At 57.2% G+C, this 27,018-nt stretch overlaps 2 protein-coding genes across 13 annotated transcripts; one reads left to right on the top strand and one right to left on the bottom strand.

The window, feature by feature from the left end:
- Positions 1-3,494: 3,494 nt before the first annotated feature.
- FNDC4 (fibronectin type III domain containing 4) lies at positions 3,495-14,647 on the top strand. Of its 5 annotated transcripts, none has more exons than XM_050893760.1 (6): positions 3,495-3,583; positions 9,013-9,128; positions 9,652-9,856; positions 10,815-10,904; positions 12,165-12,276; positions 14,333-14,647. In XM_050893760.1, the coding sequence occupies exons 1-6, from the start codon at positions 3,511-3,513 to the stop codon at positions 14,352-14,354; spliced, it is 618 nt and encodes a 205-aa protein (XP_050749717.1). In that variant the 5' UTR covers positions 3,495-3,510; the 3' UTR covers positions 14,355-14,647. The 5 variants fall into 5 exon arrangements, with proteins under 5 accessions (XP_050749717.1, XP_050749716.1, XP_050749715.1 ...); XM_050893759.1 differs by having other exon boundaries at positions 14,330-14,647; XM_050893758.1 differs by having other exon boundaries at positions 12,143-12,276.
- Positions 14,648-18,615: 3,968 nt separating this feature from the next.
- On the bottom strand, positions 18,616-26,874 carry LOC127014673 (low density lipoprotein receptor adapter protein 1-like). 8 transcript variants are annotated; one of them, XM_050894173.1, is made up of 9 exons: positions 26,790-26,874; positions 24,205-24,347; positions 23,571-23,683; positions 22,520-22,634; positions 22,071-22,143; positions 21,525-21,636; positions 20,487-20,536; positions 19,516-19,601; positions 18,616-19,350 (listed from the first exon to the last, which is right to left on the bottom strand). In XM_050894173.1, the coding sequence occupies exons 1-9, from the start codon at positions 26,872-26,874 to the stop codon at positions 18,805-18,807; spliced, it is 1,323 nt and encodes a 440-aa protein (XP_050750130.1). In that variant the 3' UTR covers positions 18,616-18,804. The 8 variants fall into 8 exon arrangements, with proteins under 8 accessions (XP_050750130.1, XP_050750131.1, XP_050750132.1 ...); XM_050894174.1 differs by having other exon boundaries at positions 19,516-19,598; XM_050894175.1 differs by having other exon boundaries at positions 19,516-19,556.
- Positions 26,875-27,018: the final 144 nt, after the last annotated feature.

The raw sequence follows: 27,018 nt of genomic DNA, 5'->3' as shown, positions 1-27,018 counted from the left end.
GGGGAAAAAACCCAAAGACTCTGGGGGTGAGGGTAAGATGGAGGAGGAAGAAGAGGAAGAAGAAGAGTGTCCTGGTTTTGGCTGGGACAGAGTTAACTCTCTTCTTAGTAGCTGGTACAGTGCTGTGTTTTGGATTTAGTGTGAGAATGATGTTGATAACACTCCGATGTTTTAGTTGTTGCTAAGTAGCGCTTATCTTCAGCCAAGGACTTTTCAGTTTCCCATGCTCTGCCAGCAAGCAGGTGTGCAAGAAACTGGGAGGGAGCAGAGCCGGGGCAGCTGACCTGAACTAGCCAAAGGGGTATTCCATACCATGGAACGTCATGCCCAGTATATAAACTGGGGGGAGTTGGCCGGGAGGCGCGGATCGTGGCTCGGGAACTAACTGGGCATCGGTCAGCGGGTGGTGAGCAATTGCATTGTGCATCACTGGTGGGTTTTTTTGTGTGTTTGTTTGTTTGTTTTTTTCCCTTCCTCCCCCTCCTTTTTTGTTATATTCCTTTTCATTACTATTATTATTATTATATTTCATTATTACTATTGTTAGTATTATATTTTACTTTAGTTATTAAACTGTTCTTATCTCAACCCACGAGTTTTACTTTTTTTTTTTCCCCCCTCTTTCCTCTTCCTCACCCCACTGGGAGGGGGGAGGGGGAAGCGGCTGCGTGGTGCTTAGTTGCTGGCTGGGGTTAAACCACGACAAAGAGCTACAGTAAAAAAAAGAGGAGAAGAGGAAGAAGATGGGAGAAGAAGAGGAGCTCCAGTGAGGAGAGGAGTGGGATGTGAGAGAAACAACCATGCAGACACCGAGGTCAGTGAAGATGGAGGAGAGGAAGGAGGTGCGCCAGAGCAGGGACTCCCCTGCAGCCCGTGGAGGACCCCACGCCGGAGCAGGTGGCTGGGCCCGGAGAAGGACGTGACTGTGTGGGAAAGCCCACGCTGGAGCAGTTTGTGGAGGACTGCAGCCTGTGGAAAGGACTTGGATTGGAGAAGCTCGTGGAGGGCTGACCCCTGTGAGTGGGACCCCACACTGGAGCAGGGGAAGAGTGTGAGGAGTCCTCCCCCTGAGGAGGAAGGAGCGGCAGAGACAGCGTGTGATGAACTGACCGCAACCCCCATTCCCGGCCCCCTGCGCCGCTGCGGGGGGAGGGGGTAGAGAAATCAGGAGCAAAGCTGAGCCCGGGAAGAAGGGAGGGGTGGGGGGAAGGTGTGTTTTTAAGATACGATTCTATTTGTCATCATCCTACTCTGATTTGATTGGTTACAAATTAAATTGATTTCTTTTTCCCAAAGTCGAATCTGTTTTGCCTGTGACCATAATTGGTGAGTGATCCCTCCCCGTCCTTGTCTCGACTCACGAGCCTTTCATTATATTGGAGGAGTGAGCGAGCAGCCACGTGGTGCTTTGTTGCCAGCTGGGCTTAAACCACGACAGCCCTGCTGTACCATGCCATGCCATATCATCCCCTGCCATGCTGAGCTATCTGTGCTATGCTATACCATGCCATGCCCTGCCCTGCCCTCCCCTACCGTGCTGTGCCTGGCTATGCCATGCTGTACTGTGCCTTGCTGTGCGTGTCAAGCCATGCTGTGCTGAGCCTTGGCCATTCTTGGTCATAGTGCCCCAGCGGCTCTGCACGCCTGTCTGCTTCTCCCGTTGCCCCCAGCGGCAGAGCACAAGTAAAACCCATTACGCACAACAACCTGCAGCTCCACACAATACCTGTTTGGTCAGACTGAAAGCAAGAAGGGGCACCTGAACATAGGCATTTACAGTTAACCACTGCCTGTGGACTGCAGTGCAGCACAGCCGGCCCCGCAGAAAGTACTGCGTCTGAGCCTGAGGGAGCAACAGCCTAGGCTACGATGAGGATGGCGTTGCCTCCAGGATAGCCAGCATCCCACAAATTGGTAAAGATTGCTCTCAGCAATACTTCAAAGTGTCACTGCCTCCATTCAGACTTCTCTAGCAGGTGAGCAAGAGCCCATGGCTGGACATAGGTCTGCAGCACAATGGGGCAGAAGGGAGGCTGTCCTGGGGTGGCTGTCCCCATTACCTAACATTCAGGTGCCATAATGCAGGAGCATCTCCAAATGCAGCTCTCTTCCACGTATGCATGGCAAGAACCCTGCCCCAAGGCGTGACCCTTGGGGAGCAAGCAGTGCTCTGCTGGGGCCAGCTCTTGCCAAAGGCGCAGACAAGCCCCTGGGGTGGCCATGGTCAGGTGAATTTTGCAAGGATAAACTCGTTAATTGACGACAACACGTATAAGCGACGACCATCAGAGCTGCACTGAAAGGGTCAGGCTGGTGGGTGACCACTCTGCGTCTGCAGCTCCGTGGGTCAAGGTTTTGGCCAGCACCACCTACACCTGTGCCAAATGTTGTGGTGTCCGCGTTGTGGAGCAATGAAACCCCGGTAAGATGGGACAGGTTTCTCCCACATGCCTTCCACGAGCCTTCTGCAGCACAGCCCAGAGATGCACGAGAACCCTCTGCAGGTCAGGAAGGTGGCTGAGGGCCCCTCAGTCTGTCACAGCTGTGTGCAGCAGCATGGGCAGGGTCTGCATGGGACAGCCCTGCGTGCTCCCATGAAGTGTCCTGCTGTGGGCACAGCAAGTGGACAGCCAGTGCTGGCCCAGCCTAAGGCCCGGCTGGCACAGAAGCCCTCCAGGGTCCTGGAGACTGACACCATCCTTTTGCACAGTGCCTGGCCACTGTCCACATATCGATGCCATCACAGCAGGACAGAGCGTGCATCCAGTCCCTGCAAGACACCAAGAAAGCGTTGTGCTGCCATGGGACGTGCAGCCTCAGTGCAAACCCGCAGGGCCGGAGCCATGGGCTCGTGAAAGAGTGCGTGGGTGCATGGGAAGTGCCACACCAGGACAGTGCAAGTGAGGAGGGTCGTTGTGTAACAAAAGACGCGTGAACACGCTGCGTGAGGGAAGACTGCGTGGAGAGAGTCGGCACTGGTGGTTACCGGGCGTACAGCATGCGGGGAGGCCACTGGTCGTTACTGGGGGTACAGCATGCGGGGCGGCACTGGTGGTTACTGGGGGTACAGCATGCGGAGGGGCACTGGTGGTTACTGGGGAACGGCACAGGGGGCAGCGCTGGTGGTTACGGGGGTACGGCACGGGGTGGGGGCAGCACTGGCAGTCCCCAGGGGCGGCACTGGCGGTTTGGGGGGTACGGCTCGGGGGGCGGCGCCGGTGATTTTAGGAGTACGGCTCGGGGGGGGCTCGGGGGCGGCGCCGGCCGTTTCGGGGTACGGCTGGGAGGCGGCGCCGGAGCCGCTGCGGTGCCGGAGTCGCTGCGGCGCCGCTCGGGGGGCGGCGCTGGGCGGAGCGGGCCGGGGGAGGTCCGGGCGGCCGTTCCGCCCCCCCGCGCTGCGGCGGGGGCTCGGCCCCGCTCCGTCCCGCGGCGTAGGGAGCCGGGCCGGTGCCAGGGCTGCCGCCCGGGCCGGGGCCGCAGTCTGGGGCGCCCCTGCGCCGGCCCGCCGCCATGGCTCGCTTCTCGGCGTTCCTCAACCCCGTCCTGGTGCTCTTCAGCTGCGACCTCTGCTTCGTGCGAGCCAGTAAGTGCGGCCGAGCCGACGGGACGGGACGGGACGGGACGGGACGGGACGGGACGCCGCGCGTCGCCCCGCTCGCTGCCGCGGGGCCCGGCGGGCCGCCCCGCTCCCCGGGGGCCCGCGCTGCCGCCTGCGGCGGGGCCGGGCGGGGGCGCGGGGCTGGCGCTCCCCGGGCGGGGACCGTGCCGGGCGCCGTCCGGGGCGGTCCGCCGCCCTTCGCCGGGCCCCGGCAAGGGACGCCGTGCGCCGGACCCTGCTGTGGGCTGGGGCCCCTCGCCGGACGCTCCCGCCGGCCTTACCCCGTCCCCGGCATGGCCTTAGCCGCGATCCCGTGGGGCCCGGCCCTGCCCCCTCCGGCCCCCGGGCAACCCCCCGGGGCTGCGCCCGGCCCCGGGGCGCCGTGGCCTCCCAGCCAGCCATGCCTTCGGCCGTGTCGCGTCCCCTCCCCGTGGGACGGGGTGCGATCGTGTGGCCGTGCTGCCCTCCGTGGAGGGCACCAGGCTCTCCCGGGGGCACCTGGAGTCGCCGCCTGTGGCTTTGGCTCCTGAAGCCTCCCGCTTCTGGGCGAGGCAGTGGGGAAACGCGGGCTCTCCTTGTGCCCCCGCGGAGGAGGGCCTCTCTGTTTCCCATCCTTGCCCCTCGCGAGTGAGCAGCGAGTCCTGGGAGAATTAATGCCCCTGGGCAGGGATGCTCCAGTGCTGTAGGCTGGGCTGTGAGCTGGTCCCTGGCTGACAGGCATTCCTGCGTGCCTTCCTGCCTTGCTTTCTCTGGGCTGGTGTTTGCTAAGACACCGAGGTCTGTCGGCACCCAGAGTTCCTCTGTCCTTTCTTCCCTTGACTTGTCTGAACGACCCTGTGTCAGTAGCAGCCTTCTGCTGTCTATTTGCCCCTTGTCAGGTTACTGATGTATTAATTGAATTGTGAGTATCAGGCATGTTCTCATATGTTCTGCCATGTTTTCAGTCTCATTGCAAAATATGTACTCCAGGGCCTGACGGATTCAGGAAGAAATGCAGTTAGGGTTGTTAAAAAGGGGCCACTTATTTTTAGATGTGCAGTCTGATGCTTACCTCCCTACTGCAGAGGTAAGTTGGGCAAACATCTGGGTGCCCTTGAGCAGCAGTCCCAAGGGCACGGGCCAAGGGGCAGGTGAGGTCCCCTCTCCGGAGTCATAGCAGGATGGGGAGGGCGCCAGTGGGGCTGTGCCCCATCCCTATGCAGCGCCACATCTGCCAACATCACTCTTGAGGGGCATCTGTCTGGCCCCTTCTCTAACCCACAAAGCCAGGTTGCGTGGCAGATCTAGTCCAGTGCTCAGCTGCCCACAGGTCAGCCCTCCCTGCTGCCCAGCCTCAGGCTGCAGTGCTGCTGGCTCCAGCACACAGGACCAACTCTTCCCACCTCTTCAGCAGGACTGAAAGGAACGCACTGCTGTACTGACAGGACAAAAGGGTGCGCCAGGCCTTAAGTAAGTCATTGCTTTTTCTGTGGTGATGCCCATTTCTTAATATGGCTTTACTCAAAAGTGAAGCTGGATAACTTATAAATGATGCAGAATCATTAGCAATTAATGCATTGGGCAGGGCTTAACTGTGGCATGCTTTTCCTGGAGAGCCCAGCAGGGTATTGGAGCATCTTGGCTTTACAGGAATGTTTTTAATAGTTGGCTTCAGAGAGTGCATTTTTTGGAGCCCTTGCAGTCACAGATCTTTATGGCAACAGCTCTGGCATGAAACTGCCCTGACCTCAGCTGCAGAGCAGGCTGGAGAATGTTAGGTTTAATGTGGGGATCATGCGCAAAGCTTTCTGCGGTGTGAGCTGTCCTTTGGAGGTCTTGTCATAATGACTTTCAGTAAGGTCTCATCTTGCATATCCTTGGGATTAAACATTGCCCCATGTTTCTAAGGTGAACTTCTCTAGTTTCAACTTCTGAAACTTCGTGTCCTGTCTCTTCATGCTAGGCATGCAAATCCCATGTGCTCAGAAATGTCTTTTCTGCAGTTTGCTGAACTGCAAACTGACCAAGGGACACTCATTTTTCCAATGAAGAACTGCAGCCTGGATGCCGTCAGGTCTCCCTGTCACACAGGTTCAGATCTGCTTGCCTGGAGCCTGCACAGAGTGTGTTTACAATGCATGAGGTCTGAAGCACTGACAAGCCATGCGCGCTGTGACTCCACCGTGCCCCCATGTCCTCTCGCCCTCCCCTTCTCCATTTGGGACATTTGGGGATTGGCTCTGGGTGTCATAGCAGATCGTGCTGGCTTTGAGTGTACTGCCTTTGCAGTTTGATATTCTGGGTGGTATCCCCCCTGGGATGCCCTTCTCCCACCAGTGAGTGAAGGTCCCTACACAGGGCCTGTGCAAGCTCTGGCTAAGTACAGTTCAAGCAATACTGTCAGCCCCATGTGGACCCAGCAGCATGGCTCGAGAATCAGTGCAGTGCCCTTGTTCTCAAATCATAGAGTGACTCAGCCCCAGGGCCATGTCTCAGCATCCCCAGCCCGAAAACTTGGGCTGGGCTAGGCTGGGCTCCCTGCAGAAGCCTAGAAAATTCTTGTGCGAAGCAGGGAGCCTGCTACAAGCTCCATCCACTGACTTTTGCGTCGCAGAGACGTCAGACCCTGCCTTTAATTTCGTGACATACACTTAAAGGTCGGGAAGTCCAACTGCCCCCTTTGGGCATGTTCAGACCTCTTCTCATTCTCTTAGATGTAAAAAGCTACCTAATTTATTACTGTAGATGTATCCTGTGAAGCACCAGGTCCTGTTCTTGTCCTGAGGCCAGCTGGCAGGGTCTGGTCACATCCATAGCACTAAGCTCATGAGTTCCAAAGAGGGGAGCACATCAGTGCTAACTCCTGAGCGGTTAGCAGGAGTGGTTTGGACACATGCTGGCTGGCTCAGACCAAAACAGTTCCCGGGTCCAGTCTCCATCACTGGATTCCTGGGCTGTTCCTGACCTCATTACATTTGCTAGCTTAGTGGTAGCCTTGGACGAGTGTTATGTCTGAAGGCTAGCAGAAACATTGCAGCTCCCCCCCACAAACACACTTTGAAATGCTTCTGCCTGGGACAGTGCAAGGGAGTGGTTATTTGCTAGCTGACAGGGTGCTGTCTACAGCTCAGCTGTTAGTTGTGCAACTAACTTGCACACTGACTGTGGCTGGAGCGGAAAACCAGACCACATCTGGGGTGGGGAGCTCAGCTCCTGTGTGCACAGAATACACATGCCCCAGTCAGTGGCCAGGTCTGGGGACTGCAGCTTTATTCAGCCTGTTTTGCTGTTGGCTTGTGGGAGACCAGGGTGTGCAGATAAGGACATGGCTTAGAGACTCCCTCTCACAGATTCCCACTGGCAAAACTCTAAGGAGACACACTCTTCATGGGATAAAGGATCTTCAAGTGTATCTTTGAATCCTTTCCAGTTTTCCAGCCTCCTGTTCTGAAAGAGAAGGCACAGCATCCTGTGATGTCCTTGTTCGTGTTGTCTCCAATGACTCTATCTCCTGGTGATGCGGCAGGCTTCTGTTGGGGACGCACTCAGCCCCAGTGTCTCTCTGAGAACGTGCTTTCTGGGCTCTGTGGGTGACCCTCCTATCTGTCTTAATTGCCCGTGGCAGACCACAAACCTGCATTTCTCAGAGTGGGAAGCACAGCCTTTTCCTGGCTTGATCTGGAGCTGGGTATATTCAAATGTGAATGAATGCATTTAAATAGCTGACCTGCAGAAATTACCTTTCCTTGTTACTCTAACTGTGGTTGTTGGTGTTATGGGTGTCTTTTTTCTTGTTCTCAGGTGCCCTCTGGGGCTCTTTTTCTATCTATATAAATCACAGCATTGAACTTGTGCTACACAAGCAGCTTGTAGAAGGACACAGTCTTGTTCGTGTGTCCTCTCTCCCTGTAAACAGCAGCCTCAGTGTCTTTCTTCATGCACTCCTGTGTCTAATTTCCAGACAAAATTTGGCTTTGTATGCAGGTCTGTGTACCTGTATAGGATCCTGCCATGCTCTTAGTGCTGTGAAATCTCAAAATGGTGATGGTGCAGACCATGGGTCAATCAGGCCAGCTTTCTGAAGGATAGCAACGGCTGAGTGTTGCTGCCAGCTTTGCAGCCAATGGCATTGTACTGCTGGGAAAGTCAGCTCTGCCTTCTGCATTGGGTTTTCCTCCCCACTCTAGAGCAGGCAGTAATGCCAGGCAGATGAGATGGCCAGATTGAGTTGCATAGCATGTTTATTCCAAGCTGCCCCATTTTTCTGTCACAGTTGATATATAAATACCGTGTCTGGGCTGCTTCCTACACAGTTCTGGGTGGTGTGCCAGGCATTCGTGATGTGCACATCCACGGGGCAGCCCCAGAGCTTAGAGGAGCCTGATTTTACCATCACAGTCTTGGCTGAAGAATTGCATTAATGTAGGATTTGTTTGGACTTTCTGGACCCTACAGAAACATGGGACTTCCCTGCCGAGAATCTACTCTGTGCACAGGCTGAGCAGGAGCGTGTCATGCCAGGCAGCCCTGCTTCTGCTAGTGCTGGAGCTGAATGAAGTAAACTTTCCAATAGATGAACATCTGAGCAGCAGTGAAGGTATTCAGATCTGCAAGCAGCTGCCCTCGTGAAGAACTGATACGAATGTCATTCTCCTCTCTGATAGCAGGGTCTCTGCAGTGCTCTGAGACAGGCTGCAGGGACTTTTCATGTGATTTTGAGCTGCAGGCACTGGTTAAATTGCCATGACAGTCTCTTAAACTCTAATCCTTTTTTGCTCAGGACAGGCATTTCCCATTTCGATGTCTGCAAGGTGGAAGGAGCCTACTGGGGGCCCTTCGTGTCTTTAGCTGGGTCTGGCAGCCTGGGCACGTGGTCAGCATTGCTAATCCCTTTTACATGGAACATGTATTGTGAGCAATGGGCTATGTCTGCTACTGCAAGAAAGCCCTTTAGAGAAGAGCCAGTCAGATGCCTCACGAGCTTGTCCTCCTTCCCCGCTGTAGGACACTGCAGAGGGTGAGGTGTGCAGTGAGCACATTTCTCACCAACAGCCAGGCAGGGAGGAGTCCTGGCCAGTGAGCGAAGACTGCTAAAGCCAGCGGGTGCCACAGAGGGGTAGCTGCACAGGCAGGGAGTAGCTCTGTGCCTGCACACCTCCCCCCCACAGTGGGCAGCTGCCCACCAGCCCAGGAAGCACCATGCCGTGCATGTGTTGCTGCTGGCAGGGGCTCAGTCTTTTGCACGTGCTGTGCCACTCCTCTCCTGGGGACAGATTCACTGGAGAATCTGCTCCCTGTCGCCCTGGCCAATGTGCTGCCATGGGCAGATGTTGGAGAGGCCCCCATGGTGGTGTGCAGGAGCGAGTGCCTGTTCTGAGACATCTTCTTTTGCCTCTTTCCTGTGCCTTGCCTCGGTCCATCCCTGGCTCACCCAGACAGGCCACCGTCCCCTGTCAACGTGACTGTGACGCAGCTGAAGGCAAACTCTGCCACAGTCTCCTGGGACGTCCCAGAAGGAGACGTGGTCATCGGCTATGCCATCTTACAGCAGGTATCCAGGCTCTGTCCCCAGGGGGCTGGGACCCCTCTCACTGATTACCAGCATGCTCCTATGTCAGCCCTTTTGCCGCAGTTTGCAGCTCCTCTGGCACCTGCCTGAGGACACCTCTGCTGTTGAGCAGCCCTTGCCAGGGCACCCTGCCTGAGACATCCATCCTGGTGGGAGGCAGCAGACCGTGGGCTGCACTGGGGGTAGCTGTCCCTCCAGTGGCTTCCCTGCGATTTCTCTGGATAAGGATGGTGCTTCAGCCATGACATAACCCTTCTTTGCTTGCCTTGCTCCGCCTCCACAGCCCCAGATGATGGTGGCTTCTCCAGGGAGGCGCCTGGCTCTCAGGCCACACAGAGATGCTGCATAGCAAAGTGCTGGCCAGCCTGGCCCACCCCAGGGGTGGATGATTGCCCGGGAAGGGAGGAGTGAGGGCAGTGTGCCCAGCACAGCCCTGCAGACAGGGGCTTGTGCCTGGTGCAGCTGGGAACAGCCTCCTGGGGATGACAGCTCTTCACTCTGGCAGCGGCAAGATGGACAGATGCAGCGCTTCATCCGGGAGGTGAACACCACCAACCGGGCCTGCGTGCTGTGGGACTTGGCGGAGGATGCTGATTACATCATCCAGGTGCAGAGCATCGGCCTGTACGGAGAAAGCCAGGCCAGTAAGCGTGTCCACTTCCGGACCCTGAAGGAGACCGACCGCCTCCCTTCCAACAGCTCCAACCAAGGTGAGGCAGCTCCTTCCAGCTTGCCCAGGTGCTGCTGGTGGGGCCACACCTGGATGTCTCCACAGCACACGGGCAGGGATCCAGCAGCCAGCGAGGAAGGTGCTGCCTTGAGCAGCAGGCTGCTTGGGACACACAGGGTCATAATCGGTAGCAGGGTTGTAGAGGCTGCTGTCGTGTCCACTATGGCCATGATGATGTCCCCAAGCCCTGGTTTACAGCCCTCTTATCCCAGGTCTTGGCACCCTATTCAGCTAAGCAGGCTGTGGCCAGGACAACTGCTGTGGCCTGCTCAGCTGCTGCCTGTAGGAAGAAAATACTGAACAGGCTGTCAGATCTCCCAGCCTGCAAGCTACCAAAGGACAAATGATGGAGCCCCACAGACTCCTTTCCTACTCATATCCATGATGTGCCTTCTTGCCTTGGGGTTGCCTACGTGCTGGTCCATGAGAGATGATCCAAGAATCCAAGAGAGATGATGCCCAGAGGGGGTCCACTGGGCATGGGAGTCTGCCTCCAGCACTAGCCGTAAGAGGGGGACTTGAGAGGACTATAACAGGGCAAGCAGATGGCTGGCTTTCCTCACAACTTTTGTGTTCAACTCAGGGCCTTCCTAACCTGCCCTGGTCCCTACATAGGGAGTAACTTCAGTGATTACTCCCATGCATTGTGCAGTCCCTACTTGAACCCAAACAAGCTGTTAGAATCCCTGGCTGCCTTTGGTAGTGAGGATGGTTTATCTGACACAGGAAAGCCACAGACTGCATGTCCTCTCCCCAGCCAAGATGGGGAGCATGCCAGAAGCTGCATGTCCTCTCATCCCACACCTGTCCTTGTTTGGGGGAGGTGGGCCTTTCTCCTCTGGAGCTCCTTCTCAGATCCTCGGGTGTTGCTGTTCCTGAAGTAGGTTCTGGTGGGAAGGTATCTGCTGCCAGCCCTGCCTGGGTTCTCTTCTCTGCAGGTGACATCACCATGGAAGGGCTGGACAAAGACAGGCAGCTGCAGACAGGCGAGATTATCATCATCGTGGCTGTGCTGCTCATGTGGGCAGGTGAGTGCCACAAGCAACGTTCTGGCAGGCTGGGGCAGAGGTGCAATCCAGGGTCCACAAAGAGGCTGGGGCTCAAGAGAGTGCGGAGGCATATTGGTATGGGTCTGGCATCCTTTCCAGTAAGTCCATTGAGTCTCTGTAGGAGCTCGAGCCAGTGGGGTAAAAGGAGCAACCACAGCCACTGCTCAGCAGTGATGGCCTGGAGCATGTGGGCTGGCTGACATTAACTATCATGTAACTTGGGCCTTAGCTAGCTTGTCTGACATCTGATAACGTTGCTGCACTGGCTGGTAGTGGCTGTGCCTTGATCTGCTAAAACTGTTAGATGGGTGATTTGCTCCTGTACGGCACCTGATTAAAGCCAGTGCTTTAGCAAACAGCAGGTTGCCCTGGGAGCAAGGAAGCCTAGGAGATAAGTCAGCTCCTGACTGGTCACATGCAGCTACTGTGAATGGGAAGTCATTTGTCCCCTACTCCCTTCCCAGTAAATGTGGATTTTCTAGTGGCATCTTGCAGGAATCTCTCCTTGTCCTGGCCCTGAACACTTTTCTAGTGCACTGGAAGAAAATACAAGATGGCTGCTGCTAGCTTACACCTCGTGCAGGTTGGTGTGTCAGAGTGCCAACAGGGAGAAATCAGGTCCAGTCTGTGGGTGGCTGTGATAACGCACTGTGATTTGAATGGGTCCAACACATCTAACGATTACAGTGCAAAGCATTGCTCCACAGTCCTGCGTCCAGGGTCCCAAGGTGTGGGACGTGTGCTGCATTAGATGGGTGCTGTAAAACCATGACGGAGCAACGGACCCCACAGTCAGTTTGCAAGACAGGACAAAGCCAAGGGCTGTCTTTTATGAGGGTCGCAAGCACTGGACCAATAACTTGAGTGCCTTGCTGGAGGCACTCAGAAACCTACTCATCTGCTCACTGACCTCAAGGGCTGTCCCTCTCTGAGTGCCTCAACATCTGCCTTTGGCCTCAGAGCCCTGAGCCATAGGCACCAAGCACCTCACGTGTGCCCTGATGGCTTTAGCCGCATCCGTGCCTCGTCTGCCCAAGGAGACTGGCCTGGCCACACATGCAGAGGTGCCTGAGGTGGTCCAGGCTGACACAGGTGGAGGGTGTGGGTGACCAGCACCCCAGGGTGCCCTGGGCCTGTTCTCCAGCTGGGATGCTGTGGGGAGGGGAGGCAGGGGGCAGACAGTGTGAGGGAGTCCTTCATCCCCTGTCTTTCGGCAGCTGTGATCGCCCTCTTCTGCAGACAGTATGACATCATCAAGGACAACGACTCCAACAACAACAAGGAAAAGACAAAGCCTTCCTCGGAGCACAGCACACCAGAGCGACCGAGCGGAGGGCTGCTGCGGAGCAAGGTGAGTGGGGAGGGCTGTCAGGAGGGATGGCATATGACATCTGCTGTGGCTTGCTGCCTGGACAGGTTCTGGCCCTCTCCAGAAACAGAAACACCCCAGCTCATGCTCTCACCCTAAAAACTGAGGGTTTTTAGGGTGCAGTGAGCCCTGGTCTCTCTGAGGCAGTGTGTGTGCCCCATGGGTGATTGCAGGAGAAACATTGGAAGAGACAGCAGGATATATCAGCTGGGATAGCTCCGACATTGCATGGTGGTACCTGTCCTCTCACTGTAACAGCCCCTTCACCATGCACCTCCAAGGCTGCACCTCTTCTGCATCCCATAGACAGGTCTAGCTCTTGCCTGTTCAGGCAGGAGGCGGATACGCTGGGCAGCTGTTCTTATGGTTCCTGCACTGGTCTATCACTGCTCGCTTTCTGCCTTCACTGGGGCCTGCTCCAGGCCATCACTACACAAGTCGTTCATGGGAAGAACCCCAGAGCCCCTTCCCCACCCTAATGGAGGTACTGTGCCGGGCTATGGATGGGGAGGGAGCAGTACTTTCATCTGGCTGTTCCCTCAGCACCTGACACTTCTCCCTTTGCTACTTGACAAAGACAGTGATTTATAACCCTGATGTGCATGCTCTAACGGGACCTTGCATGAGGTTTTCCCTTGTGTCTCATCTGCCTCCTTGATCCATGGTGGGAACTCTACTCACTGTGTTGCCTAACTGCCCCTCTGCTTCCACATCTTGGTTTCCAGTGGATGTCAGGAGCAGAAACTTCCTGTTTGGACTTCAAGGCCTCAGTTCTCCTCCTCCAGATTTTCCAGCTTCCTGATTACTCCTTGCCAAAAAGATCCCTCCTCTTGGATCCCTGCTCCAAACTGACCCTGCTCATATAGGGCTGCAAAGGCAGGTGCAAAGGCCTGTTCCTGCTTCTTGCGAAGTTCACCTTTACCGGGCTGATGCACCTCAGTTTGTCTTTTTGCATTCACCATACTCTTGGCATCCTTGCAGGTGACAACACTGCAAGTTTATTCTTGCAGTCCTTAATTACAAAGCTGAGAACAAGGTATAGGAAAGGAAAAGCTCTGCATTTGCTTCCCTTCCTGGCTTCAGGGCCAAGCGGCTGTAAAGTAGCAGACAACGGTGCAGCTCTTGATCTGAGCCCTGTTATAAAGTGTGGTCATGGGGGCACTTGCCTCCTGCACCCTGCTTCAGCATGCAGGGTCTGATCTACAAAACACATGTGCAGCAACCAGGACCCCTTCCCTTCCCAGCACCTCCTCTGAATTCACTTATCTGCTGTGCTCTTCAATGAGCACATTCCTTTTAGCGTAAAGTACCTGCTCGTGCTTGCAACAGATTTTGAGAAAATCCACCTCGCCACCTGCAGCCTTTAGTTCCCTTGGCACATGCCAGAGCTGTCATGAGGGGCATGGCAGTGAGACGTGCCTGGCACTCAGCAGGCCTCATCTGTCCCTCCACGCCAGTCATCCCATGCTTTGTGGATTCTCTGCCCCATGGCAGACGTCCTCCTACCCCCTCACTTCTTCTGCTCTGACCCTGCACCTACCTCCTGTCCAAGGACATCAGGTATAGCGTGGCTACCACTAGAGACCAGATAGAAGTCACCAGACATCTGCAAGCCCTGGAGGCTGAAGAGTGTGGGGCAGGGAGACTGGTTCACCGAGTACTGGGGCACAGCAGTGGGCAGAAAGGCTTCGTGGGGAGGCAAGTGTGTGGTTGAAGGGAGTCACCGGGAGGGAGGGAGCAGGTGGTGCAGCTGAACTACCGGAACCTTTCTGCCAGGAGAGCACTTCGGTGCAAAAGGCCGGGGTTGCAGGGTTAGCTCCCTTGGTCTCCTGAGGGCGGTGCTGAAGCCAGGTCTCTGCTGCAGCTTACCCACACCTCAGCTCAGGGCAGAGGGCTCAGCTGCAGCTGGCAGCCCTTTTGCAGAGGAGGTCTGCTGGACTTAGTGCCTGCCATGGGACGTTGGGGGCTCTGCCAGGGGGCCTGCATCCCAGGGACTTAGGAAAGCAGGGCCTTAAAGCAGATTTTTCTCTCATAGAAGAAGTCTCCCTCGGTCAATATAATCGAGGTGTAAGTGCAACACCAGCTCTGCGTCTGGGGTCCTGGGCGTCCTGCCAGAGCCAAAGCAGGCCTTGGAAGAGGAGGCAGCACCAGGCGCCCAGCCTGGAACTCTGCATGCGAAGATCCGCATATCAGAACTTACGCTTTCCCGAGGGCGCCCGTCCAGGGATGTGCATGGAGCCGGCTCCCAGCTGTGCATGCAGTGCGCGGCCCTGCCCATCCCGCATGCCTGGCCCCGCTCCCCTGCCACTGCGGAGCGCGGAGCTGAGAGAGGGTGGGGGGCCACACCACCAGCCCCGGGGGGCAAGTCTAGGGGAGCAGAGGGGCTGGCGCGCTGGCTTGAGGGGAGGCAATGTCCCTGCATGCTGGCTTGGCCAAAAGCCCGGGTGCAACCGTGTGGCACCGGATGCCTGCCCAGCAGGCAGCCTAGAGCAGACCTTGCTCTCAGCCACTGTGTCTGGGCTCAGATGGCTGCCTGTGGAGGGCAGGAGCTGCTCCCCTTTTGGCCCTGAGTCTGAGGGGATGGGGCAGTGCAGGCATTTGCCCCAGCGCCATCAGGGAAGTCGTGGCCAGGTGGCAGGAGGGTTTGTCTTTGGGGCTGGGCCCAGCAAGCACAGCTGAAGAGTGGATCCCTGCTGGAGAACGGGGCTCCACTGCACCCCATCATTGCCGTGCAGGGGCTTCAAGGCCTCTCCCTGCTGCGGGGAACAAAGACACAAATGAGCACGAGGAGCTAGTGCTGCCACAGTGCCTGGCCAGCCTGCAGAGCGTGCAGCCAGGGCAGGGAGCACTGGTAGGAGCTGTTTTGTGGGGTGGTGTGAGCCCCACAGAGCTATGGGAGCAGGCAGTGCCAGGGCATGGCTGTAGCTTTGCCATTTACCTAGTAGGGCTCAGTCCTGACACATTCAAGCTGTTTGAGGGGGAGCTGCTGAGCACCCTGTGAGCGGTGCGATGCCTGTGCTGCCTGGAGGAGATAATGTGGTGAGGCCCAGCAAGGTCTCAGCGGGATCAGCAGGATGTGCACTGCAGAGCTCATCACCGCTCTGGGGAAAACCCTAGCTTCAACAGCATCACATCCCGCTCCTGGCTCCTTCTGTCTTGCGGGGGTATGGTCGCTGCTGATGCTTCAGCTCCTGGAGCTGGTCCCATGGCTTGCACCAGGCTGGCTGATGTGACACAGACCGATTGGAAAGGGCTGGCCCTGAATGCCCAGAGCTGGTGGACCGCTGGCTCGCTATGTGCCCAGTCTGCCTACTCGTGTGAGGACAACATGAGCCATCAACCACCCTGGAGATGGGGAAGTGATGTCTGGACTGTGCTTGTTTGCTCCCCAGAGCCTGCAGGCAGAAGTCTCTCACTGGGTATCTGTCTGCACTGCTCTGTGTCTGAGGCTGAGGCCAGGCCCAGGCATGCCCTCTTGCTGGCAGTAGGAGGGAACAGGATGATATGAGGATGCTCTCTGCTGCAGAGATGGCAGCTGGTGCCCTGGCTGCTGCTCTCCCTCCGTGCTCTGCAGCCTATCCCTGAGCTGGGGTGCCGGCTCTGCAGCCCTGGACTTAAGCATCACAGGATCCAGCGTCTTCCAGGAATAAACCTCCCAGTAAAGCACTTTCAGGACTCCCTGTGGCAGGGTCTTTTCAATAAAAGCATCCTGGCTCAAAGGCAGCATTGTCCCTGCAGAGTTGCAGGTGTGTGTGTGTGTGTGTGCGCGTGCATACGTGTACCAGCGCTTCTTGAACATGTGTGTATGGCCCTTAGAAGACGACCTCTTCTTGCATGCTGTGCAAGAGCTGCAAGTCCTCTAAGGTTGTCTTGCACACCTCTGGCCCTTGAGGGAGTGCCAGTGCTGCATGCTGGACCATGTCATGCTGCTGGACAAGTTGCAGTTACAGACTGTCCCACTGAGGATGGCATCACAGCTGCTTTCTCTGCACACACAAAACAGGCTGCAGAGAGCAGAGACATCCTGACAGCAGGGCCAGGAAGGAGGATGAAGCCAGATCCCAGCAGGCTGCTGGTCAGAGGAGGCTGTGTTGCTCCCTGGTCAGGTGAGGAGAGGGGTACCTGAGGATCAAAATCAACATGGTGGTAGGGTGCAAGTGCTGCTGTGCTGAAACTTGGGCTTCAGGGAGTATGGCCATAGCTCCAGAGAGACAAACCGCCTTGTTTTGCCAGCTAACTTTTGTTTTTTAGGGAGGTACATTGAAAAAGTTAGGGCTGTCAGGGAAATACCAGAGTTTTAAAAAAGTTCTGGTGTCCTGTAAAATGTTTAGAGGTGCTGTCCTGGAGGGTCAGAGCAGACACATGCCTACTAACATGACTTCTTTAACCAGACCAGAGGCGCACACAAAGAAACAAAGGAGCACGACTGTGCAGGAGCACAGTCGAGGAGCTGGGGGAGGCACCAAAAAAATGTATGTGAAAATGCAGTGGTTGTGGCCAAATAAAAAAGGAGCACAAAAGTCTGCCACATTCAATGTAAAATCAGGGTGTGGTGTTGAGGCAAAAAAAAGACACACACCCCCACCCACCCAAAAGCCCAAGCCACCACTCCTTTCTCAGACCATGGCAGCGCAGGAAGGCAGGGAACTGCAGAGATGAGTGCTGTCCCGGAAAGGCAGCAGCAATGTTGGACAAAGGTATTTCCTGAGGCACGTACAAGCACACACCCCACAAATGAGTCTGGCAGCACCAGCACGGGACAGTGCAAATGCCCGACACAGTGCCAGAGCAGAGCAGGACATGCACACACATGCTGCAGCACCAGCACCACAGTGGCACAAGGAAAGGGCTGTGTGGCTCATGCAGAGCAATTCTGGCACACCAATTTAAGAGATGGACAGTGTTAGCACATGTGTGGGTGATGGTGAACCCATTGCTAGCTTGTACATTGCTAAACCAGAACAGACTTGGCAAAGGCTCTCACACACACAAGGCTGAGATTGGGGGGCCAGGGAAGCAGTTCACTCACAGCAACAGCTGGTTAAAGCCAGGAATAACGGCAGAACTGGCACCTGTGAAGTCCACCAAGAAGCCATACAGAGCACAGTGCAGCAACCATGAGTCCCAGGGAAAGAGGCTGTTAAACTGCTTGGAGCACTTCTGTCTGGAGATGTGACAGCTACCAGGCAGCAGGGTAGAGCCCGCTGCCCTCCCCAGTGGCAAGAGATGGTGAACAGTCATTCACAGGACAAGAACAAAGGGTGAGTGAAGCAATCAGCATGTGCCAGCATTAGCAGCAGCATTGTCCACCCCTCAGCACTACCTGCAGTATTCAGCTGCAGGACAGCATGGATGCCAAGCATCCTGGTTCAGGGCAGGAAGCCACATAAAGGGCTGTTAAACCCACACCACCAACAGGTCAGCCATCCCTCAGTGCTGGAAGCTGAGGACCTGACAATGACCTGCTCACCCTAACCCCAAGAACATCTACAGGTTGCTCTGTGCCCTCAGCTGTGGGAGCAAAGACATGAGACCACAACTCAACATGCAAAACCACAAGTGAGAAAAACAATGCGCAGCTCTTGACTGACCTGCAGGACCCAAGCCTCCCCAGAGTGCAAGCCTTCCCCACAGCACCTGCCTACAGCACTTGCTGGGAGACCAGCTCTGCCACCCCAGGCTGCACACAGTGAGTACTGCTCGGCTGGGGCTGTCAGTGTCACCAGCCTTAGAAGGGGAGATGTGCTGCGATGTGACAGGAACCCAGCAGCAAGGTCCTCAGCCACAAAGCAGCTGCAAACTGTTACTTGCCAGAGAAACCAGACATCCTGCTGGCTGCAGCCTCCCTTGCTCTATGTGGGGAAGGAAACCAAGCGCGTGGCTTGCCCATGTCTCCAGACCACAGCCAGGCGTGCAGCAGGGCAAAGGCACCCCAGAGCAGAGCAGGCACACGGGGAGAGGTTGAGACCCGCTGCCACACAGGGGGCTTGTGTCCTCAGCATGGTCAGCTATCAGCTCCTGTCGGCACAAATGACATTCACAGGTGCTCAAGACACACCAGTCCAGCACAGCCTGGACCAGCTCCCCCCCCCAGATAACAAGGGCTACCCTGAGCCCCAGCAGTCCTCAGCATAGGGGGAACAGCTCCCTCAGGGCCAGCAGCCGAGGAAGACATGGGAGCTCCAGGGCAGCTGCAGGCTCCATGAGCTTGGGGCACAGCCCAGGCCCTCACTACAGGCAGCGCAGCAGAGACACAGTACCTTGCACACTTGTGCATGGCACCCCATCCAGCACTCAAACCCAAACGACAACAGTAAAAAACCTCAGTTTATTTCCCTATAAAGGCAGAGCTTTCCTTTAAAAACCAGCTCATCTCACTCGTGAGAGGGTGTGGGGCTGAACTGCGGGGGCAAGGCCTCGAGGCCTACTCCTCCAGGCCAAGAGCTATCGCTCCCTGAGGGTCACGCATGCCGAGCAAGTCCTCCACCATCTCCTGGGGGCTGCTCAGCCTCAGCTGGTCCCCAAATGCCACCACGAGGAGCAAGGCGGGAGAAACAAGCAAGGCGGGTGAGACACAGTGCAGTGCAAGGTGCACTGGCTGCATCCTGCAGGCTCAGAGCACTTGGGGTGGCTCTGCATGCACTGGGAGTGGGCAGAGCGAGCAGCACCGGTCCACCAGCCCGAGCTGGGAGCAGGGAGCAGCTGCAGTTTGAGGCGGTTCATGCAGGCAGACAGCAGGACAAGGAGCGGGTGTCGCAGTCTGTGCACTGCATGGCAGTGGTGCCAGCAGACCCCGTGCCTGGTGGGCAGTGCTGGGGGCAGGGACAGGCACTGTCTGGCCCGGGTGCAGGCACAGGGTGAATCCTGAGTGGCTGGTCCGTTGTTGCAGAGATTTGGCTTAGCCCAGGGGAGTCTTGGGGCCAGCAGTCCTGGGGCCAGCTGTGGCGAGGCCTCCAACCCCTCCCAGCCCCTTCCAGCTGTCTGGGGGTTGCCCCAAGCGGTAGCACAGTAGCTGTGCAGTAGGAGAGCTCGCTCTGGGCACAGGAAGTGCTGACTCTGAAAACCAAGAGGGAGGAAGACCCAGTCCGTGAGGCGTGCAGTTGGGAACCCAGCACAGCCTGGGAGGGGAAGCAGACCTTCCCAGGTGAGCCATCAGCCCCCTCCCCTTGCAGAGGACATGCTGGGGGATGTGACAAATTAGCACTGAAGGAAGGAACTTACCTGCTGGGCTGTGGGCTCCCCTCCCCAGCTCCTCCATGCTGCTTTGGAAAAGAACAGAGCACCCATCATACCCCAAGCAAGGCCTGCTGAGAGACACAGCATGCTCATGACCCTGACAATGCAGGCATGGCGCAGCAGTACCAGGCACTCAGAGTGCAGAAGACCCTAGCCCACTCGCTACCAAACCCACTCCCCTGGCCAGCCTGTCCTGACACTGCAAAGCCACATCTCCTTCCCATCAGGAGCCCCCACATACAAAGGGCTGCCACTTCACAGGGCCACATACATAGCTCCAGTCTGTGCACGCACTGGTTCCCGGCTGACACCAGCTCAGACCAGGATCAGCCCTGCGGCGGTGACAGACCCCAGCCAGGTGCCAGGCACATGGAGAACAGCCATGATGGAACAGGCCTCTTGCACCCACCACCACAGGCATTTCTGCAAAGACCAACGGGTTAATCCTCCGCTGCTGGACTGGTACTGCTGCTCCTCTCAAGCACAGGACCGACACCAGCAAGCTCAGCCCCAGGCCCTAGTCCACACAGAAGTCAGCATGACCAGGCCTCTATCCTGGCCCAAGCCCCAGGAAAATCAGTTGGAGTAGAAGGACAACTCTCAGTCCCACCTGAGAAGCATGTCTGGATAGGCTGGCCTCAGCAAAGAGTGACAGACACAGAATAAGTAACATCTCTGGGTACAACTTGAGGGTCAGCATCTGTCCCCCACAGCTCCACTGCAAAAGCTCAACTGCAAGATCTGCCCCTCCATAGCTCATCTCCCCATTCACTTGACCTCTCAGCTGACAGAGGCAGAAAAAGCAGCAGGAAGCTCCCCCTTGCTCCCGTGCAGATCTCCTCCATGCTCCCACCATGCCCATGGCCCCAGCAGCTCCGCTTGCATGGGGCGCAGAGAAGGAAACAAGACAGGGTTCATCAGAGATCCCTGAACACAAGCAGCAGCTCACCACCTACCCAGATAAGGTTTCACCGATGTTATCATCTTCCTCCTCCTCTTCCTCCTCCTGGCAAACAAACAAAACAAAACAAACCCACCATGACACCTCACTGCCTGGGCAGGTCTCTGCCAGGAGCGAGGCTGGGCTGCCCAGAGCCTGTTCTGGAGCAGAAGGGCAGTCCCCAACCCCTTCATAAGGTACAGTCACCCACCAGGCATGGCACAGACAAAGGGTGCCTACAGGCAGTAGGGGGAAAGATGGCACCTGCAGTGCTGGGCTGCTGAAATCCTCAGGGCTCAGGCACACAGCCACACAAGGGGAGAGACAGACCACGGCTCTTCTCACATCCCCTCCAGCAAGCTGAGCGCCAAACACAGGCTGTGAGCGGGGAACAAGCCGAGACTGCTGCACACAGCGCACCTGTGCCCAGAGACAGGAGTGGGGTGAGCACATCTTGCAGCTGGACGGCCAGGCTGAGGACCACCCAGGAACACGTTGTAAGCAAGTATGACCCCAAGCACTGCCACACTGGGCCAGCACTGGAAGCATGAGGCCAAGGCCCAAGCGTCCAGAGGCTCCTGGGCAGGGACACAGTGAGACCGGCAACACTGGCAATGCTCTGATCGGCTCTGGACATGCAGTAGGTGTAGTGCAGATGGGCAGGGCTGAGCCTCAGCCCAGGCTGGCAAGATGATGACCAAAGGGTCCTCTCCTTCAGAGACAGTGTCTCACCCCTAGCCATGGCACCAAGTGTGCAGAGCAGGTCCCAGCTCCCCATCTGACAGGGCCAGCAGAGCAGGGCTGAGGGCTGCAGCAATGCTGAGCCCGACAGGAGAGCTCCTGGAGCAAAGACCACCTGAGGAACCACGTCTGCCTTGTGAGCCAGACAAAGCACAGTGCCCCTCTTCATGTCAGGCTGCCATGTGTGAGGGAGGCTGCACAGATATTGACAGGGTCCTGGAAGGCCAGGAGGAGGGAGCTGCGTAAAGGTTACTCTTTTCCTGCCCTAACGTGAGACAGCCCTGGGCATGGGCCAGACTTGCACATACTGTACCCCAAACTGGTGTCTGAAGGGAGGGCTCCCCGGGGGGCTGGCTCACTTGGTCTGCCGGGCTCACTGCTCTCCAAGACACATGAAGGGTGAAGGGCCTGTTCCTGCCTAGAGCCTGGGACAGGGCAAAAGCAGCAGAGTTAGTGCCTGCAACCTGGAGAAGGCCCAGCAGGGGATGTACAGGCAGGACTGTGGCCAAGGGACAGATACCCCTGCTGTGCTCGGAGGAGGGTGCAAACAAGGGTGCGGGATCACTGCTCAGGGCAGGTACCACAGGGCGCTGAGCTGTGCTACAGCTCAGCAATACAGAAGAGTTCAGCATGGATAGCAGGGACGCCCCCCACCCCGCCCCAGCCAGAGATAGGGCAGGCTCCCCATGTGGGGCAGTGGCAGAGAACACAACAGCAGGGACAACACTCTCCCTGCTTGGTGTGTTTCACCAGCCAGGCAGGGAGCCATCTCTCCTCCACACAGCCAAGACAGTGTCCCACACTGGAGACCCCAATCCCAGGGCTAGGCAGAGGGACATGTTTGAGAAATTCCTCCTACCTGCATGTGCTGCTTCCCAGAGGTCCAGTGCCATCTGGAAGGCCTGGGCCACGGTCAGAGTCACAGCCTGGGCCTGTGTACAAGAAAGAGAGGGAATGTCTGCTTCCATGTGGGCCCTCAAGCCAGGACAACCCCACTGCCATGAAATCTGAGAGCCCCCAGGCCACCCTCACCGCCTTTCTCTGCAGAGCACACACACGGAAGGCCAGAGCTCAATGCTGTGTCTGTCTACCCGTGTGGGCCAGCCACCCCCAAGAGGAGATCCCAGAGGAGCTGGGACAGAAGAACCTCCTTTCGCTCACCACCTGGCTCTGCAGCGTGTGAGCACACGTGCTCCCTGGCTCCATTTCCAGCTGAGGTGCACAGAGGTAAGGGCCTTCTCTCTCTGAAGGGGGAGAAGGAATCCCACCCTTACCTCACGGAGCCAAGAGCAGAAGGGAAGTGCTTACAATCTTCTTCTTGGGTGAGAGGAAGGCATGGCACTCCAGTGCCCCGCTCTCCTGGCTCTGGGCAACATAAGCGAAGACTTTGTTCTGCAGCTTGTCTGTTGTGCAGTAGGAGATCCTGCAGGCAGAGAGGAGCTGCTCAGGGCAATAAGGGACCCCAGCACAGGTCTTCTGCTGTGCTCCCAGCACACCAACAAGCAGTGCTGACAGCCTGAGGCTTTCATCTGCCCCAGATCATGAGGCAGCCCAACCCCCCAGCAAGGGCCAGAGGCTGCCTGGCACGTACAGCTTAGTAGGAGGTCGCTGCATCCACAGGCATTCCCTCCTGCGCTGCCCCAGTATGCTCCTCAGTCCTCTGATGCCCAGTTCAACCTAATGTATGAACTCAAGCACTGAGACAAAAGGAGCACGGAAGGGTGGGCGATTGCCTCCAAGGACACAACTGGAGGCCAGGCAGTAGGATGGTCGCCTTGGCACATCAGCTCTGGTGCCGAGACCCAAATTTTGCACCAGAGATGTCCTATCTCTGCTTCCCATCTAGCCTGCAGCCACGCTCCCCTCACACCCAGCACCCACAGACACCCAACCCAGCTAAAGCACAACTGGCAGCAGTAAAAAAAACCCACATCAGCTCTCACAGCAACTGCCTTTAGCCAGCCTGAGTAAGCTGCAGTCTATGGCACCCTCATGCCATTGCAGCCAGAAGGGCGGTCCTGTGTCAGTGGAGAGAGACAAACATGCAGTCCTGCCCTAACTGTGGGGGCTTTCCAACCATCAGCCTCGACATCCTGCTTGAATGCCAGAAGAGACAAGCAGGGCCCACGGTAAAGACAGATGGACTGACCCAGAACTCAAGGCTGCCCAGGACCCTGCCTGCCCCAGGCAGTGCTGTGGGGCACAGCAGGGAGAGGGCATGGGCCTCAGGGAGCCAAAGGAAGACCTAAGCTTGAAGGTACCACTGACAGAAGGCCCAGCCCTCCCTGGCTGCTCAAGATCCCATCAGTCTCCAGCTGGCTGCTGGGGAACGCCCAGGCCCTCCACAAGCCATGCCCACCTGTAGATGGAGATGTTCTCAACCATCTCCTTTGTGTCTGCATCCTGCAGCGAGATGCCCCTTGGAGACACTGTCAGAATCACCTTCTGGGACTTGCGAGCTCCCACACGTGCCTGGCAGTGGGGAGACACCAGACACCTCTGCAAATCTGGCAAGGGTCTTCACCCCCCCTCCCTGGCAGGAGTCCCCCAGACTCTGTACAGAGTGCCACCCACTTCGACCCTTGCTGCAAAGGCTCCTGCTGTGGGGGTGGGAAAGCAGAGCCTAGAGATCAGGCATGCCCTGCACAGAACACCCCTGGAATCCGTTCAGAGTACTGCCATGCACACGGGAAAGGACAGACCCCACCTCCCCGGTACTTCAACCCCCTCTCCATGCTGTGACAGGCGCAGCTCTGCTCTTAGCCGTGTTCCCAGTGTGGGAGCAGGCAGCAGCGGCTGTCCTGCAGGAAGACAGCTTCCCCCACAGCACACAGACCAGCCAGCCACTTGCACGCCACCCTCCTCTTGGGAACAGCACAGTCCCTCGCTGGGGTTCAGGGCTGGGACATGGACACTTCCCGGAGTCCAGGGGCTGTGTTCTGACCTGGCTCTTCTCCACCCCAGCACAGCAAGGCCCCAGGGCCGGCTCTCACCGTAGCCACAATCCTGCGGATGGCAGCAGCAGCCATGTCTTCTCCTTTGGGTTTTTCTACCAGCGTCATGCCTAGATACTTGAGTGTGAAGCACATCCCCTCAAGCAGCGGCTCCTGCATATCAGCCCAGCTCTCAGGAAGCTCTGCAAAGACAAAATGCTTTAGAAGCCATGTGCCAGTGGCCCCATGGCTAGTCCCAGCAGAGCCACCCAACCTTGTTGCAGCTTCACTGCTCCCAGCAGCAGTGCTGCTACCTGCACTCAGCAGGGCACTCTCCTGGCTCTGTGACATTCTTGGAAGAGGAACAGAACGAGAGGACAGTTCACCCTCAAAGCTTTAGCCCTCCATCCCTGGAGGTACAGACTCTGTCAGCACAGACAGTAAGCTCCTGCATATCCGCATAGGGCCTCAGATGCTGCAGTGTTCACTCCTATCTGCAAAAACCTTGCATTCCTGGGTCTCACCTATTTCACTACAAGCAGGATGTTCTCCGTACTGCATTCATCTCACCCACCCAAGCCACTGGCACACCTCAGGAACAGCAGCATTTGCTGCCACACTGGGTCAGATCAAAATACCCAAGTTGTCCCAGTGTAACCAAAGCCAAACCCTCTGGTAGCTATCATTTGCAGCAGCAGGCTGCCAGGGAAGGGGTAGCTTGTCCAGCACTCACAATCGAAGCCGAGGCGACTGGGAAGCAACTGCACCACAAAGATTCTGTGTTAAGGAAGAGCTCAGACTGGTATTTCAAGGATGCAAACTAGCTTCCAGGAAAACACATTTTATGGATGAACTCCAATGCACAGAGGGAAGAGAGCTCCCACGTGCATTACTTTGCTGGTCACAGAATTAAAGTGGCACTGGCTTCTGTTTCCTGCATCCTCTCTTTTCAAACCCCATTGCTGCAGTCAAGGAAAAAAAAAAAAAACCCAATGGGCAGAGTGTCTGTTCACTCAAGAAAGATTCCCTAGGGACAGTCCTCAGCATCTCCAGCTTCCTTCAGAAACCAGTCCGTTTCACCAGCACGTTCTGCCACACGGCGGATCTGCTTGTGGCAGAAGGAGCCCTGGCCCTACAGTCAGTCCTGACACCACTGCCATTGGCAGAGAACACACAAAGCAAGCACCACAGAAGCATCCATTCGACCTCTGCTCCTCCAAGACAAAGCCATTGGCTTCAACAGAAAGTTCACTCTCATCAAAGGCAAAAGCTTTAGTTATCAGACTAGTGTGCCACACACAAAGGAACAATTCTCTTGTGCCAAGCACTTCCTGGTGATAATTTTCAAGGAGAGCTGAAGCAGATGTTAGCACACATTTACTTTCCTCAAATCCCAAAGAGCACAAGGATGGTGAGAGAGAAGACATGCAGAAGGGCTAAGACACAGGGAGTCACAGTCTCTCTCTGCTTGGGGATTCAGCCCAGAGGAGGGAAGGAACAGGAACACAGAAGTTATGTGCTCTGCTACAAACACCAGGTTTGTACACTTCCCTGGGAATTGCCTAGGTATCTACTCTTCACACTAAGCTAATACTTTTCAGGGTTATTTTTCATCTCTGTCCTGGGATTAGCTCCCTGAACATTACTGGCACACTTGCAGAAGGCTCCAACTCATAATTGGAATAACCTGAACCCACAGGGAAATCAGGAGGCCTTATCTGCACAGCATACTCCTGCACAAACGACAACTACCAGGGAACCCGCCTCGTACCATGCAGGTGTCAGGGACGTTTACGCAGGGTAGAAGAGCACTGTCTCAGTCCAGACTTTGAGAACTGCCCACACGTGCTGGGACTGCCAGAGTGAGCTCTGCTGCTCCAACAAAGCCTTTGGGCAGCTGTGACTGAGAAAGCCCAGGCACAGCCCTCCTGCTCCACAGGGCTCCTGCTGGGTCTACGGGGTCAGTCTTGGATCTGGCTGTGCCACAGACAGCATAGCACTCAGCCTGCAGTGAGCGACGTGCAGGCCTGCCACACTCGCTGCACACATGTCCACACCTGCAGAGGACTAGGCGCAGTGGTTCAGGGAGGCCAAGGCCTGCACAGGCTGGGGAGGGTGCCACGGATGAGGCACAGCGTGTTCCAGCACCTGGCACCACCTGCACTGCCTGTCACAGCCGCCCAAAGCCTTTCAGCCCACCGGTGCGGGTGGCCTCAATTCAAAAGTGGGGCAAGAGGCTGGCAGCCAGGGGAGCGTGGCAGGGAGGGCCAGGCAAGCAGCCCACAGCGCTGCTGCCCACCTGCGCCTGCAGTCCCACCGCCTGTCCCCAAGTACTACCACAGCCTGCCCCACAGCACCTCCACTGCCCCACCGCGCCGCCAGCCCGCGGCCCCACGGCACGGCCACAGCCCGCTGCCCGGACCCCACACCACTCCACACAGCGCCGCCAGCCCGCCCCGGCCCGCGGCCCCACGGCACGGCCACAGCCGTGCCCCGCACCGCTCCCCACAGCAGGCAGCGGCCGCGACCAGACTGAGATGCGGGCTCCCGCCCGGAGCGATGCCCCGCCCGGCCCGCGCCGCAGGCGAGCCCGGCCCCGGCCCCGGCCCCGGCCCCAGCCCGCGGCCCCCGCGGCCCGCACTCACTGCGCCGCCGCCGGAGCCCCAGGCCGTGTCGGGCGAGGCGCGGGCTCCGCAGCACGGCGCGCCCCGCCGCCCGCAGCGCCTCCATGGCGGAGCCAGAGCCGAGCCCGAGCCCGAGCCCGAGCCCTGCCGGTATCGGGGCGGCGGGAGGCCCGGGCAGAGGGGGCCGTGCGCCGCTGGGCTCGGCGCGCTGACGTCAGCAGCGGCGGAGGCGCTGGGGTTGCCGGGGCAA

This window comes from Gymnogyps californianus, chromosome 3, assembly GCF_018139145.2.
Source record: "Gymnogyps californianus isolate 813 chromosome 3, ASM1813914v2, whole genome shotgun sequence".
NCBI classification, from domain to species: domain Eukaryota; kingdom Metazoa; phylum Chordata; class Aves; order Accipitriformes; family Cathartidae; genus Gymnogyps; species Gymnogyps californianus.
This window is presented reverse-complemented; position numbering and strand designations above follow the sequence as displayed.